At 45.5% G+C, this 15378-nt stretch overlaps 1 protein-coding gene across 1 annotated transcript in view; it reads right to left on the reverse strand.

Annotated features, from left to right (window-relative positions):
• The window catches only part of LHX4 (LIM homeobox 4), a 114478-nt gene that overhangs the window by 61209 nt on the left and 37891 nt on the right, over positions 1 to 15378 (reverse strand). Inside the window, exon 2 of the mRNA XM_063938725.1 lies at positions 9865 to 10036. Coding sequence (XP_063794795.1) covers positions 9865 to 10036 — 172 coding nt within the window. The remainder of the gene's footprint in view (positions 1 to 9864; positions 10037 to 15378) is intronic.

A 15378-nucleotide genomic window follows, 5' to 3' on the forward strand; every position in this document is an offset into this window, starting at 1 on the left:
CTAATGCAGGGCGTGTTTGTGACGTCAAACCAGGAACTAAACGGACTGAGGTGATCGCAATCTAGTAGTAGGTCTGGAGCTACTCAGAAACTGCAAGGAATTATTTAGTAGCAGTTCTGCTAATCTTTCGTTCGCTATTCTGCTAAGCTAAGATACACTCCCAGAGGGCGGCGGCCTAGCGTGTGCAATGCTGCTAAAAGCAGCTAGCGAGCGAACAACTCGGAATGAGGGCCATAGACCCTTATTCAGCTTGATAACATTGACCACTCACAATGCTTCTTAGCCATTGCATTGTAAATGAGAATATGTCTGGTACAGAGGTGCATCCCGTTACATGGTAGAGATACCCTGTGCTAGGACAATCTGTGTAAACCTACAAAGTACACAAAGTAAAACACAAAAGTACAACTAACTAAAATATGACGACCAAAGAAAAGCAAATGTAATGGTCCTCACTCTGACATTGTATAAACCACTATGCAATAACTCCAAGTTACATAGGATTAGAGACTCTAGTGCATGTCATTTAATATCACAATGATTGCTAGTCGGTAAAGCCAGACAGCATTCAAACAATAAAACACATTTTCAAATAGATCATTTTAACAAATGCTAACGCAAAAAAATACATAGCAAGTCATATCTAGACAACCGCTCCATCGACACCTCTGGAAAAGCGTGCAAAGTGTAAGGGGTATATTTGCTAAGGTTGGCACTTCTGGACTCTGGTTTAAAAGGGCAATAAGATCTAGTGCAAAACACCTCTGGTTATGTATTTACTTTTATTGTCCTTTTACATTTTGGGTCCAGGAATGCCGACGCTATGTAAATATGTCACTATTTAGCTGCAGGCAGTAACAGGTGTTTTGTTTTGTTTTAAATAAAAATTCCTAAACAGTATGTAATTTTTGTATAGTGCTCTTTATGTGCAGGCTTTAGTTTATGCTGTATGAATAATCTTTCCAAATACTTGTACTATATTTCTCTAACGTCCTAAGTGGATGCTGGGGACTCCGTAAGGACCATGGGGATTAGCGGCTCCGCAGGAGACTGGGCACAACTACAAAGAAAGCTTTTAGACTACTGGTGTGCACTGGCTCCTCCCACTAAGACCCTCCTCCAGACCTCAGTTAGATTCTTGTGCCCGGCCGAGCTGGATGCACACTAGGGGCTCTCCTGAGCACCTAGAAAGAAAGTATATTTAGGTTTTTTATTTTCAGTGAGATCTGCTGGCAACAGACTCACTGCAGCGAGGGACTAAGGGGAGAAGAAGCGAACCTACCTAACAGGTGGTAGTTTGGGCTTCTTAGGCTACTGGACACCATTAACTCCAGAGGGATCGACCGCAGGACCCGACCTTGGTGTTCGTTCCCGGAGCCGCGCCGCCGTCCCCCTTACAGAGCCAGAAGCACGAAGAAGGTCCGGAAAATCGGCGGCAGAAGACTTCAGTCTTCACCAAGGTAGCGCACAGCACTGCAGCTGTGCGCCATTGCTCCTCATGTACACCTCACACTTCGGTCACTGATGGGTGCAGGGCGCTGGGGGGGGGGCGCCCTGAGGGCAATAGATAACACCTTGGCTGGCAAAATATACATCATATATAGTCCCAGAGGCTATATAGATGTAAAATTACCCATGCCAGTATCACAGAAAAAGCGGGAGAAAGTCCGCCGAAAAGGGGGCGGGGCTTCTCCCTCAGCACACTGGCGCCATTTTTCCCTCACAGTTCCGCTGGAAGGAAGCTCCCTGGCTCTCCCCTGCAGTCTGAGAAACTACAGAAGGGTAAAAAAGAGAGGGGGGGCACTAAATTTAGGCACAGTATAGATATATATATATGTAATATATATATAAAAAAGCAGCTATAGGGAAAACACTCATTGATAGTGGGATCCCAGTGTTATATAGCGCTATGGTGTGTGCTGGCTGATAAAGCTAAATATTTATCTTATTTAAAACCCTTTATGAGGTCTAAGAACACTGTACGCTATTGACGTATGGAGTACCGTAAGGGTACGCACGTTGCGTAGCAATCGCTTAGCCGAGGTCGAGACGCTCAAGCGTCACGTTCGCTCACGGCCAAGAGATCACAGGCAGGCACACTATTGGCTGCCGACTAACGTAATGATTTGCTATAGCGATGCGAACGCTCAAGACCACGAGGAGATCACCAGCAGCGCAGACGCTCACAATGTTAAACCTTTGTAACTATACCATAAAACAGTGTATTATGCAGTAAACCTTGGTGCAGAGATTGAGTGTAGATGCAACACCGTGTAACCTTATTAACTTAAAAGCTGTTCGAGCGTCACCGACGCTCTGAGAATACTTAACACTATAAGAAATACACAAATACCGTGCTTAGGGTCTAACGCCTAATATGAATGTTATACTTGAAAAAGAATAATACAATTACAAGTCATACACTACAATATAACATAGACTAACTAACCAGATAACTACACAGTAAATACAATACAATACTATTACGTTTAAGAGAATACTAGAGAAAGAGAAGAGAGATAGAGAGAGAGATATGGCCCATAATAACAAGAAAGACAATATGATTGCGGAGAAAACTTACGCACAAGGGGAACGATCGCATGCGCCTCTGGACATCCAGCTCCCGATTTTCAGCAATGAGAACCGTTGAAGAGTGAGCTGGATGTGATCGGCTTGTCTATTTATGCCCCACACACAATACAATTCAATGGTCCCTACAATCTCATTGTTCATTGGACACAGGAATTCCTCCTCGCATTATAACAAAAGGTCGTAGGTTGATTCATACAGGTGGGCTGTGACAATTTCCAACTGCTCAGGTGGGTGGGAAACTAGGTTTCCCGCCGCATGGATAAGTAAGTGCAAATAATAGTAAATGGACATAAACTTCTTATGTCCATAACTATTCGCACGAGCGATTAATCCGCTTCAAACCAACACCGGAATATTGCTAATTAAATACTTTTCCGATGGATACTAAACACCACTGTATTACTCCTGTTGGACCCTTCGTACAATACAAAGAGGGATCTCTCTGTCCAGGAACATGCTACATTAACTAAACTTTCAGAATCTATCAAAGGGACCATGATCTACAAAATACATTATATAGTGAAAATATGTAACGATTGAGTCGCACGCTACGATCACATAAACCCTACCGTAAATGCGCACATCGTGCGCCTGCGGGTGCACGCGACAGCGAGTATGCGCACGCACGGGAGAGTGTACGCATGCGCAGCACGGACCTGTATGAGGTGCAAATATGGTAGTGTGCATAGAGATATTTTTCTGACTTTGACATGGCATACTCTCTCTCTGTCTCCCCAAAGGGCTTTGTGGGGTCCTGTCCTCTGTCAGAGCATTCCCTGTGTGTTTGCGGTGTGTCGGTACGGCTGTGTCGACATGTTTGATGAGGAGGCTTATGTGGAGGCGGAGCAGATGCCTGTAAATGTGATGTCACCTCCTGCGGGGTCGACACCTGAGTGGATGGTGCTGTGGAAGGAATTACGTGATAGTGTCGACTCCTTACATAAAAGGTTTGACAACATACCTAATGTGGGACAGCCGGCTTCTCAGCCTGTGCCTGCCCAGGCGTCTCAAAAACCATCAGGGGCTCTAAAACGCCCGCTACCTCAGATGGTTGACACAGATGTCGACACGGATACTGACTCCAGTGTCGACGACGAAGAGACTAATGTAACTTCCAGTAGGGCCACACGTTACATGATTGAGGCAATGAAAAATGTGTTGCACATTTCTGATGTTACCCCCGGTACCACAAAAAAGGGTATAATGTTTGGAGAGAAAAAACTACCAGTAGCTTTTCCTCCATCTGAAGAGTTAAATGAAGTGTGTGAAGAAGCGTGGGCTTCCCCTGATAAAAAGATGGTAATTTCTAAGAGGTTACTAATGGCGTACCCTTTCCCGCCAGAGGATAGGTCACGCTGGGAAACATCCCCTAGGGTGGATAAAGCGCTCACACGCTTGTCGAAGAAGGTGGCACTACCGTCTCCGGATACGGCCGCCCTGAAGGAATCTGCTGATAGAAAGCAGGAGGCTATCCTGAAATCTATATATACACACACAGGTGTGATACTGAGACCGGCTATAGCTTCAGCCTGGATGTGCAGCGCTGCTGCTGCGTGGTCAGATTCCCTATCAGAAAATATAGATGCCCTAGACAGGGACACTATTTTGCTGAACGTAGAGCATATAAAAGACGCACTTTTATACATGAGGGATGCACAGAGGGATATTTGCCGGCTGGCATCCAAAATTAGTGCAATGTCCATTTCTGCCAGGAGAGGGTTATGGACTCGGCAGTGGACAGGAGATGCAGATTCCAAACGACACATGGAAGTTCTGCCTTATAAGGGTGAGGAATTGTTCGGGGATGGTCTCTCGGACCTCGTTTCCACAGCAACAGCTGGGAAGTCTACATTTTTGCCCCATGTTCCCTCACAACCTAAGAAAGCACCGTATTATCAGGTACAGTCCTTTCGGCCCGATAGGGGCAAGCGGGTTAAAGGCGCGTCCTTTCTGCCCAGAGGCAGAGGTAGAGGGAAAAAGCTGCAGCATACAGCCAGTTCCCAGGAGCAAAAGTCCTCCCCCGCTTCTTCTAAGTCCACAGCATGACGCTGGGGCTCCACAGGCAGAGCCAGGTACGGCTGGGGCCCGTCTCAAGCATTTCAGCAATCAGTGGGCTCGCTCACGGGTGGATCCCTGGATCTTTCAAGTAGTATCTCAGGGGTACAAACTGGAATTCGAGACGTCTCCCCCCCGCCGTTTCCTCAAATCTGCCTTGCCAACCACTCCCTCAGGCAGGGAGGCAGTGTTACAGGCAATTCAAAAGCTGTATTCACAACAAGTGATAGTAAAGGTGCCCCTACTTCAACAAGGAAGGGGTTACTATTCCACAATGTTTGTGGTACCGAAACCGGACGGTTCGGTGAGACCCATTTTAAATTTGAAATCCTTGAACACATATATAAAAAAATTAAAGTTCAAGATGGAATCGCTCAGGGCGGTTATTGCGAGCCTGGACGAGGGAGATTACATGGTATCGCTGGACATCAAGGATGCTTACCTACATGTCCCCATTTACCATCCTCACCAGGAGTACCTCAGGTTTGTGGTACAAGATTGTCATTACCAATTCCAGACGTTGCCGTTCGGTCTCTCCACGGCTCCGAGGGTCTTTACCAAGGTAATGGCGGAAATGATGATACTCCTTCGAAGGAAGGGAGTTTTAATTATCCCGTACTTGGACGATCTCCTGATAAAGGCGAGGTCCAGAGAGCAGTTGTTGGTAGGGGTAGCACTATCTCGGGAAGTGCTACAACAGCACGGCTGGATTCTAAACATTCCAAAGTCACAGCTGGTCCCTACGACACGCCTGCTGTTCCTAGGGATGGTTCTGGACACAGAACAGAGAAAAGTGTTTCTCCCAGAGGAGAAGGCCAAGGAGCTGTCATCTCTAGTCAGAGGCCTCCTAAAACCAAAACAGGTGTCGGTGCATCACTGCACGCGGATCCTGGGAAAAATGGTAGCTTCCTACGAAGCGATTCCATTCGGCAGGTTTCATGCAAGAACCTTTCAGTGGAACCTGTTGGACAAGTGGTCCGGATCGCATCTTCAGATGCATCGTCTGATAACCCTGTCTCCGAGGACAAGGGTGTCTCTGCTGTGGTGGCTGCAGAGTGCTCATCTTCAAGAGGGCCGCAGGTTCGGCATACAGGACTGGGTCCTGGTGACCACGGATGCCAACCTTCGAGGCTGGGGAGCAGTCACACAGGGAAGAAACTTCCAAGGACTATGGTCAAGTCAGGAGACTTCCCTGCACATAAATATTCTGGAACTAAGGGCCATTTACAATGCCCTAAGTCAGGAAAAAACCCTGCTTCAAAACCAGCCGGTACTGATCCAGTCAGACAACATCACGGCGGTCGCCCATGTAAATCGACAGGGCAGCACGAGAAGCAGGACGGCAATGGCAGAAGCCACAAGGATTCTCCGATGGGCGGAAAATCACGTGTTAGCACTGTCAGCAGTGTTCATTCCGGGAGTGGACAACTGGGAAGCAGACTTCCTCAGCAGGCACGACCTCCACCCGGGAGAGTGGGGACTTCATCCAGAAGTCTTTCAAATGATTGTAAACCAGTGGGAAAAACCACAGGTGGACATGATGGCGTCCCGCCTAAACAAAAAGCTAGAAAAATATTGCGCCAGGTCAAGAGACCCGCAGGCGATAGCTGTGGACGCTCTAGTGACACCGTGGGTGTACCGATCGGTTTATGTGTTCCCTCCTCTTCCTCTCATACCAAAGGTACTGAGGATAATAAGGAGAAGAGGAGTAAGAACTATACTCATTGCTCCGGATTGGCCAAGAAGAGCGTGGTATCCGGAACTTCAAGAAATGATGTCAGAGGACCCATGGCCTCTACCGCTCAGACAGGACCTGCTGCAGCAGGGGCCCTGTCTGTTCCAAGACTTACCGCGGCTGCGTTTGACGGCATGGCGGTTGAACACCGGATCCTGAAGGAAAAGGGCATTCCGGAGGAAGTCATTCCTACGCTAATAAAAGCTAGGAAAGAAGTAACCGCGAACCATTATCACCGCATATGGCGAAAATATGTTGCGTGGTGTGAGGCCAGGAAGGCCCCAACTGAAGAATTTCAGCTGGGCCGGTTCCTGCACTTCCTACAGTCAGGGGTGACTATGGGCCTTAAATTGGGTTCCATTAAGGTCCAGATTTCGGCTCTATCGATTTTCTTCCAGAGAGAATTGGCTTCACTACCTGAAGTTCAGACTTTTGTTAAGGGAGTGCTGCATATTCAGCCCCCTTTTGTGCCTCCAGTGGCACCTTGGGATCTCAACGTGGTGTTGGATTTCCTAAAGTCACATTGGTTTGAGCCACTGAAAACCGTGGATTTAAAATATCTCACGTGGAAAGTGGTCATGTTGTTGGCCTTGGCTTCGCCCAGGCGGGTTTCAGAATTGGCGGCTTTGTCATGTAAAAGCCCTTATCTGATTTTCCATATGGATAGGGCAGAATTGAGGACTCGTCCCCAGTTTCTCCCCAAAGTGGTATCAGCTTTTCATCTGAACCAACCTATCGTGGTGCCTGCGGCTACGAATGACTTGGAGGTTTCCAAGTTGTTGGATGTAGTCAGGGCCCTAAAAATTTATGTTTCAAGGACAGCTGGAGTCAGGAAAACTGACTCGCTTTTTATCCTGTATGCGCCCAACAAGTTGGGTGCACCTGCTTCTAAGCAGACTATTGCTCGCTGGAGTACGATTCAGCTTGCACATTCTGCGGCTGGACTGCCGCATCCTAAATCAGTAAAAGCCCATTCCACAAGGAAAGTGGGCCCTTCTTGGGCGTCTGCCCGAGGGGTCTCGGCTCTTCAACTTTGCCGAGCTGCTACTTGGTCAGGGGCAAACACGTTTGCTAAATTCTACAAATTTGATACCCTGGCTGAGGAGGACCTTGAGTTCTCTCATTCGGTGCTGCAGAGTCATCCGCACTCTCCCGCCCGTTTGGGAGCTTTGGTATAATCCCCATGGTCCTTACGGAGTCCCCAGCATCCACTTAGGACATTAGAGAAAATAAGAATTTACTCACCGGTAATTCTATTTCTCATAGTCCGTAGTGGATGCTGGGCGCCCATCCCAAGTGCGGATTGTCTGCAATACTTGTATATAGTTATTGCTTAACTAAAGGGTTATTGTTGAGCTATCTGTTGAGAGGCTCAGTTGTTATCATGCTGTTAACTGGGTATTGTATCACGAGTTATACGGTGTGATTGGTGTGGCTGGTATGAGTCTTACCCGGGATTCAAAATCCTTCCTAATTGTGTCAGCTCTTCCGGGCACAGTATCCTAACTGAGGTCTGGAGGAGGGTCTTAGTGGGAGGAGCCAGTGCACACCAGTAGTCTAAAAGCTTTCTTTGTAGTTGTGCCCAGTCTCCTGCGGAGCCGCTAATCCCCATGGTCCTTACGGAGTCCCCAGCATCCACTACGGACTATGAGAAATAGAATTACCGGTGGGTAAATTCTTATTATTAATATTATTATTACCTTTTACTTGTAATGCAGCACAAAGTTGATACTATATACATAGTAGCAGTGTATCTTGATATATCATAAGTACAACCCACTGGGGCTTATTAATGCCTGACGGGGCCTATTTGCAGCAGCCCCGCTCTGTTTCCCTCCACTCAGCCGCAGAATTTACCTTGTATGTCGGCACGTGGCTTCCCCCTCCAGCGTCGCCATCTTCCCAGTGATATTCTGGAAGATGGTACATCCGCACAGGATATCAAAGGCTCTGACACAGGGCCAGAGTCTTTGCTTTCACTATGTGGTACCATCTTCCCGGAGATGTCACTGGGAAGATGGCGCAGCAGAGGAGGAACCTGCTTGCCAGCACAAGGTAAGTTTAATATGGGTGCAGCGTGTGCGGTCTTGGGCAGCATTTATAAATACACCTATGACAATATGGTGTAAACTGATATATCTAGAAACAACATACATCAATAAGAGAACTGAATAGCTCAGACGGATATATGGGGTGTGGATAGGGCAAGGGTAGGAAAGGACTTGCAGGGTATGCGGTGGTAAGTTGCAGGGAGGAGAGGCAGTTGGGCACTCAGACAGCCTGTACAACAAGTGAGGGCAGGAACACAGTTGCTAAACGGACTTGGAGACAAGGAGCACAGTTGACATGAATATTGATAAGGAAAAAGAGGAAAGAGGGTCATGGTTGTGAGAGCATATGCAGTCCAATGATTAATAAATGAGTTGGGAGGGTGTTGCATGGGCATACTGTTTGCCCACATTTATTTCCAGCCAGTGGCGTAGCCAGAACTTTGTGGGCCCCATAGCAACATATTGAAGGGGCCCTTGTCCCAATGCTTCTAGAGACTCCTCTCCACATCAATTGTTAATTGTATGTCCCCTAGTTCATTTTCTGAGCCATAGCATTGGCCTAGTTCACGTTATGTCACATTGTAGAGCTGCCAGTACACATTATGCAACAAAAGACCTGCATTATAACATACAGTGTCCCTAGTTTATATTATGCCACATTACAGCATCCTCAGTTCATATTATGCCACATTATAGTGCCCCCAGTTCATATTATGACACACTATAGAGCCCCCCAGTTCATATTATGCCACTATAGTGCCTCCACTTCATATTGTGGCGTATTACAATGCCCTAGTTCATATTATGTAACATTATAATGCCCTCTAGTTCATTTTACACCACAATGAGAAGGTTCAGGGTATACCAAAATATATTGCAGACCCAAAGGCAACTTTTTTGAAGGACACCTATGTATCACCCAATGGTGAAAAATGTATATAACAAATGTAACTTTGGCAGGAATGGTGGGCCCCTCTCAGCTCTGGGCCCCATAGCAGATGCACTCCCTGCACCTATGGTAGTAACACCCTTGTTTCCAGCCAATAATAAACATAATTCACAAGCTTGTTTGCTGGCACAGAAAATTCAGTGAGATACTGTATTTATCACATGAGAGCAGTTGACTGCAAAAAACCCATATTAAATGCCAAAGATTATTACATTGTTTTATTTAAAATAAAAGAATGTACATGTCATTCAGATTCAAGTAGTCCAATTAGAAGTACAAGAAACCATTCCATTTTGTTGTAGGTTGTTGTTTATTTCAACTCTTTTGAATCTCAGATTTTATGTTTTTCATTGAATCCTCAAATAAATGGTCTAATTCATGGAATTTGGAGCAAAGTTTTAATCTTTGCCCATCTGCTCATTTTTATTGCATATAAATCTCCAGAGAAGATACTGAAATGTGATTAAGGGTTTGGAACTCACTTGAAGAAGTCGTCTTTGCAGTAAACATTTCCAGCCCGGGAGAAGCAGCGCTCAGCCAGGGGCACCTGGCACTCGCAGCACTTCAGGCACGCACTATGCCAGTGACGATCTAGAACCTTCAGGATAAATTTATCCAGTATGTGTTCGTTACATCCGGAGCAGCGCGGGATCTCTGTGCAAAGAAGAAAGCAAAGAGCCATCAATGAGATGAGACTTTAGAGACACAGTAATGCTAAAATATCGTCACTGTTTTCACAGGAAAACGTATTGCTAATATGTCATCCTTATACTTTTCAATAGTTCCGCAGATCTGACAGATCTAACAAATAACATTTCAGTACACATGGTGAATAACAACTGTTACACTCATTGTTCAGTTAACGCACACACACTTCTATTATTACCAGTACTTGCTAAATCTAACGGGCCTATTTATCATTTGTGGCATTGGGAGCTCTGGAAATTGTTATCCTTATCGCAGCAGATCACCGCAATAAAAAAAGGTGTTTTTTTTTTTCTTTCTTTCTTTTCTTTTTTATTAATCTTGCTAGGACAGTGGCTAAAATAGGAGTAAATAGTAATGTTAAAACATAAATCAGACTCGGCGCAGCAAATATATATATATATATATATATATATATATTTGGTAAATGAGTAAATCAGTGCGCTTGTCCAAATTATGCGAAGTACCTTACTGTAAAAGTGCAATCTTAAGTCACAAGTAAATTTGGTCAAATGACTAGTCCAATAAATGAGTTCTTCCAAAACTCGTGTTAGGTTTAATTGCCAAACAGTCCACACTTTCCCCGTTTTAACGGGTGGCTGCTCAGTTCTTCAAAAAGTGCCACTAGGTTGGTATGCGTAGCCCAAAAGGGAATCTGAAAATAGAGGAAGAAACAGCAGAGCGCCTATAGTGTAGTATCCTTTAAAACAGTTTTTGTCACACGCAAGAATAATATTGCGTGTCGGATGATCACAGTCCCAGCAGATGATACCGACATCATCTGCTGGGACTGTGATCATCCGACAGGGCTTCTTTTTTGTGGGACAACAGAACTCTACAGGTGTTGATGCATTGTCTCAACTGACTCCATAGGATCAGAAGGCTTTGGTTCATTACAGGGTAGATTCCGACAGAGACGTGGACTAAAAGACCAGGGGATCGATAGGCATTGTGTCAAGCCGTAATCCGGTACGCAATATTATTCTTGCGTGTGACAAAAACTGTTTTAAAGGATACTACACTATAGGCGCTCTGCTGTTTCTTCCTCTATTTTCATATATATATATTTATTTGAAAAAAGAACCAGCACCTCCAACTTACTGCAAACGTATTTTATGCATTCAAGCATTCAATTCCAATAAAGTGCAAAGATAGTGCAAAAAACTGTCTTCAGGCTTACATCATGTAAGCCTGAAGACGGTTTTTTTAATAAAACCAAAACGTTGCTTTTGACGGGGTGATGTCTTGTTATTTCTAATGAAGTCCTGCGAGTGCCGCTCATATACGTAACTATATATATATATATATATATATATATATATATAAGCAACACGGAGGGGGGGTTGGATCAATCACTGGCATGAGCAAGTGTTAGCTATTGAAGAGGGATCAGGAGATTCCTCTCCACACATTCTGACAAATATATTAGTAATTATGGAACTGCCACGATTATTAAAACTCTGTTTTGCGGCAGATATCTGAATTTTTAATGAAAGTATACCCGGTATGTACATAGGGAAACCAATAACGATAACCTGGCAACCTGCGAGCGAGTTCCCCAGCATTTTGGAGTAGTTCTTCAACACTCCTCCGGGGGAACTTGACACTACGCTCGCTCACAGTATCAGTTTCCGGAATCGGGGCCGAAGCCAGTCAGAGATCAAAAGATCTCTCTCCTGCTACCATGCCTCCATGACATGGCCAAACTCTGAAAAGCTTAGCAGGGTTTTGTACATATGGGTCAGATCGTAGTCCTCATAGATAATAATAGGAACTGTGATCTGTAGCACTAATTAGCATTCTGCAGGAGATTTATATGAAATCTCCTGCATTATGCTATTAGTATATATATAGCCACAGACCATAAAATGATGCAGAAATGTCAGTTTCTACATCGTTTTATGGAGAAAGGAAGCTTTATAAATAGGCCCCTATGTGATACTAAGGTCTCAACATGGTGTTAGCTTTCCCGGGATCAAACTTATTTTATGGAGCTTGATAGTTTGAAGATTTGTTAATGGGGGTTGCGGTATCCTGCATTACCAAAGTGAATGCAGGTGATACCTTCGATATTTCCTGCATATAATTTAGTAAATTGGTGTGATACAAAAATCATGCAGAAACCGCTGTGTGAATCTGTATGCTGTACATAGAAACATACTCTATTGTTTGTAATCCAAACAGAGAATCCTCTTAAATCTCCCTTTTATTTCTCTTTCTGTGAATAATATAAAAACCATATTAAAGCATTCTAACAAATAAGGGTGCCTAGTAATTAAAGAAAGGGCCTAATTCAGACCTGATCACAGCAGCAAAATTGATCTCTAATGGGCAAAACTGTGGGCCTATTTCAGACTGGATCACTGCAGCAGCAGCGATCACAGTCTGAAGCCCTTGCTGGAGTGCGCATGCGCAGTGGCCATACTGCGCATGCGCACCCCGGGAGCCCAGGGACATGCTATCAGCATTTCAGGGCTGCGATCGCCACTGCCTGATTGACAGGCAGAAGCGGTCGCGGGGCGGTAGGGAGCGTGCCAACGGTGTTAGAACGCTGTTGGCGTTGCGCGTTTCGGACAACTCAGGCGTGTCCGGACTGTTGGGGGAGTGCACATGGTTTTGCCCATTACAGAACAATTTTGCTGCTGCGATCAGGTCTGTATTTGGCCCTAAATCTGTTACTAAGGCAATTTTTCTATAAACTCTTTTCACTGTAGAGCCCCATCTCTCAGGGGTCTGTTCATGAAGCAGTGAAGATAGTGGAGAAGTGAGCCAGTGGAGAAGTTGTCCATGGCAACCAATCAGCTGCTCTGTATAATTTAAAAGTATGCAAATTATAAATGTTACGTCAATGCTGATTGATTGTCATGGGCAACTTCTCCACTGGCTCACTTCTCCACACTTTTCACTGCTTTATGAATAGATCTCTAAGCATCTACCACTGAAATGAGGAGGTAGCAGCTTCCTTCCTGTAAGGGTAGTTGGTTGGGTGTGTGGAGGTGGGCTATGATGTCACAGCCTGGCATCACAACCCACAGAGGAAAATATGCCCCTCCCTCCACACCAGGTAACAAGTGTGGGAGGAGCAGCTCATATGGAGCTGCAGGACCTGATGTGAAATGGGGGCACCATCTCCGCTGCCAAGGGAACATATGCCCTGACATTACTATATTTATTGAAGGCTATTACTGAGACCATTAATATGCATAAAATATGTATTAATATTATTATCCTTTATATAGTGCCACAAGGGGTCTGCAGCGCGTTACAAAGTACAGAAGCAGAATTGTATGAACAAAACAAGAAAATTGGGTCTTACAGTACAAACATTGCAAGACATGGACAAGGTATATAAACATTGCTTCATCCGCAGGTATAGGGGGTAATTCAGAGTTGATCACAGCAGCAAATTTGTTAGCCGTTGGGCAAAACCGTGTGCAGTGCAGGGGGGGAAGATATAACATGTGCAGAGAGAGTTAGATTTGGGTGGGTTATATTGTTTCTGTGCAGGGTAAATACTGGCTGCTTTATTTTTACACTGCAATTTAGATTTCAATTTGAACACACCCCACCCAAATCTAATGCTGGCCATACACTTGTTTGATGCCCCGCAACGCGACATCGCGGGGCATCGCACCGGCAGTTCAGGTGCGATGAAATCGTACCTGAACTGCCAAAGTGATTACCATGCGATCATGCGATAGATCGCATGGTAATCACGTGATGGGCACATCACCGCCGAGTGGGAGCGGCCTCTGGTGCCCATCGCACATCGCATTGCGACATATCTCATGTGGGTTTAAACCACATGCGATCGCACTGCGATGCGAGAAAGATTAAGTGCAGCACATAATATCTTGAGACACGATATTCGAGCGGCGTGCCTGCGCATCGCGTCTCAAGGTACCTAAAATGTGCATACAATTCTTCGATTTCAGATTGAACACACCACACCCAAATCTAAAGGGCCCTACACACATGCCGATTTGTGTTAAAGATATGAACGATCTCGTTCATAAATGAACGAGAACTCGTTCATATCTTTCAGTGTGGAAGCTCCAGCGATGAACGATGCGCGGCCCCGCGCTCGTTCATCGCTGGTCCCCCGTCGGCTGTGCATGCAGGCCAATATGGACGATCTCGTCCATATTTGCCTGCACTTCAATGGAGCTGCGTGACGGGGGGAGTGAAGAAACTTCACTCCCCCCGTCACTGCCCCCCGCCGCCGGGTCGCCCGTCGGCCGTATCCGCCGTCGGGCAGCTCGGCAGCGGATCGGCCAATGTGTAGGGCCTATAACTCTCTCTGCACATGTTATATCCGCCCCGCCCCCACTCCCCTGCAGTGCGCATGATTTTGCCCAACTGCTAACAAATTTGCTGCTGCAATCAACTCTGAATTACCCCCATAATCCCCTAATAAGCAGCAGGGTGACAGAACCATTGTAGACAGAGGGGAGGAGATAATGTTATAAGTGAGGGAAGGAAATGCACAAGAGGGAAGAGGGTCCTGCTCATGAGAGCTTACAGTCTAAAGGGGAGTGGCAGTCAGACAGCAGTAACACAGAGGGGGAGACAGCATGAAGCAGTGGGGCTCACTGTAGCTTGTTTCTGTTTCAAGTGTGAGAATTTTGGGAGATATGCTCAAAGGCCAGTTAGCCTGTAAATAGTACAAACCTGTCACTAAGTAAGGGGGGTTAAACGTCTCTCCCCACACACACACCTGACTATAATGGAAAATATTATTGCACCAAGATCAGTTGTGCAAAATTGTCTTGGGGACTATACATGTGTGTCATGTAAATAGCAGATCCCCATACACCATTTATACTATACATATTTCCCCAAGCATCCCAGTTTTGTAGGGACAGTTACAATTTGAGGCATGTTATAGCCATACCTCCCAACATGACCCTCTCCAGAATGGACAGAATGCTCTGCTTCTGGACTTCCCACCTAATGTATGATTGCCCTCACCTGTGGGAAAACACCTTTCTTATCTATTAACCTGTTCACCACAGGTAATGGCAATAATAAATGAAGAGAAAAGTCCAGGAGCAGAGCATTGTGTCCCTCCTGGAGAGGGTCATGTTAGGAGGTATGTTATAGCGGATACAGGGAAATATGTATACTTAACTAGTCATTTGTGGGACCCATAGCAACATCTGTGATGACCCAATGGGGAAAAAAATCACAGAAACATGAGATGACAAGGAAGATAGGTGCTAGGCTGACCATATTATCTCTTTAACCTGGGACACTCATGAATTACACAGGTTCTGTGGCTGCTTAAAACC

This window comes from Pseudophryne corroboree, chromosome 9 (genome assembly GCF_028390025.1).
Source record: "Pseudophryne corroboree isolate aPseCor3 chromosome 9, aPseCor3.hap2, whole genome shotgun sequence".
Classification (NCBI taxonomy): Eukaryota; Metazoa; Chordata; class Amphibia; order Anura; family Myobatrachidae; genus Pseudophryne; species Pseudophryne corroboree.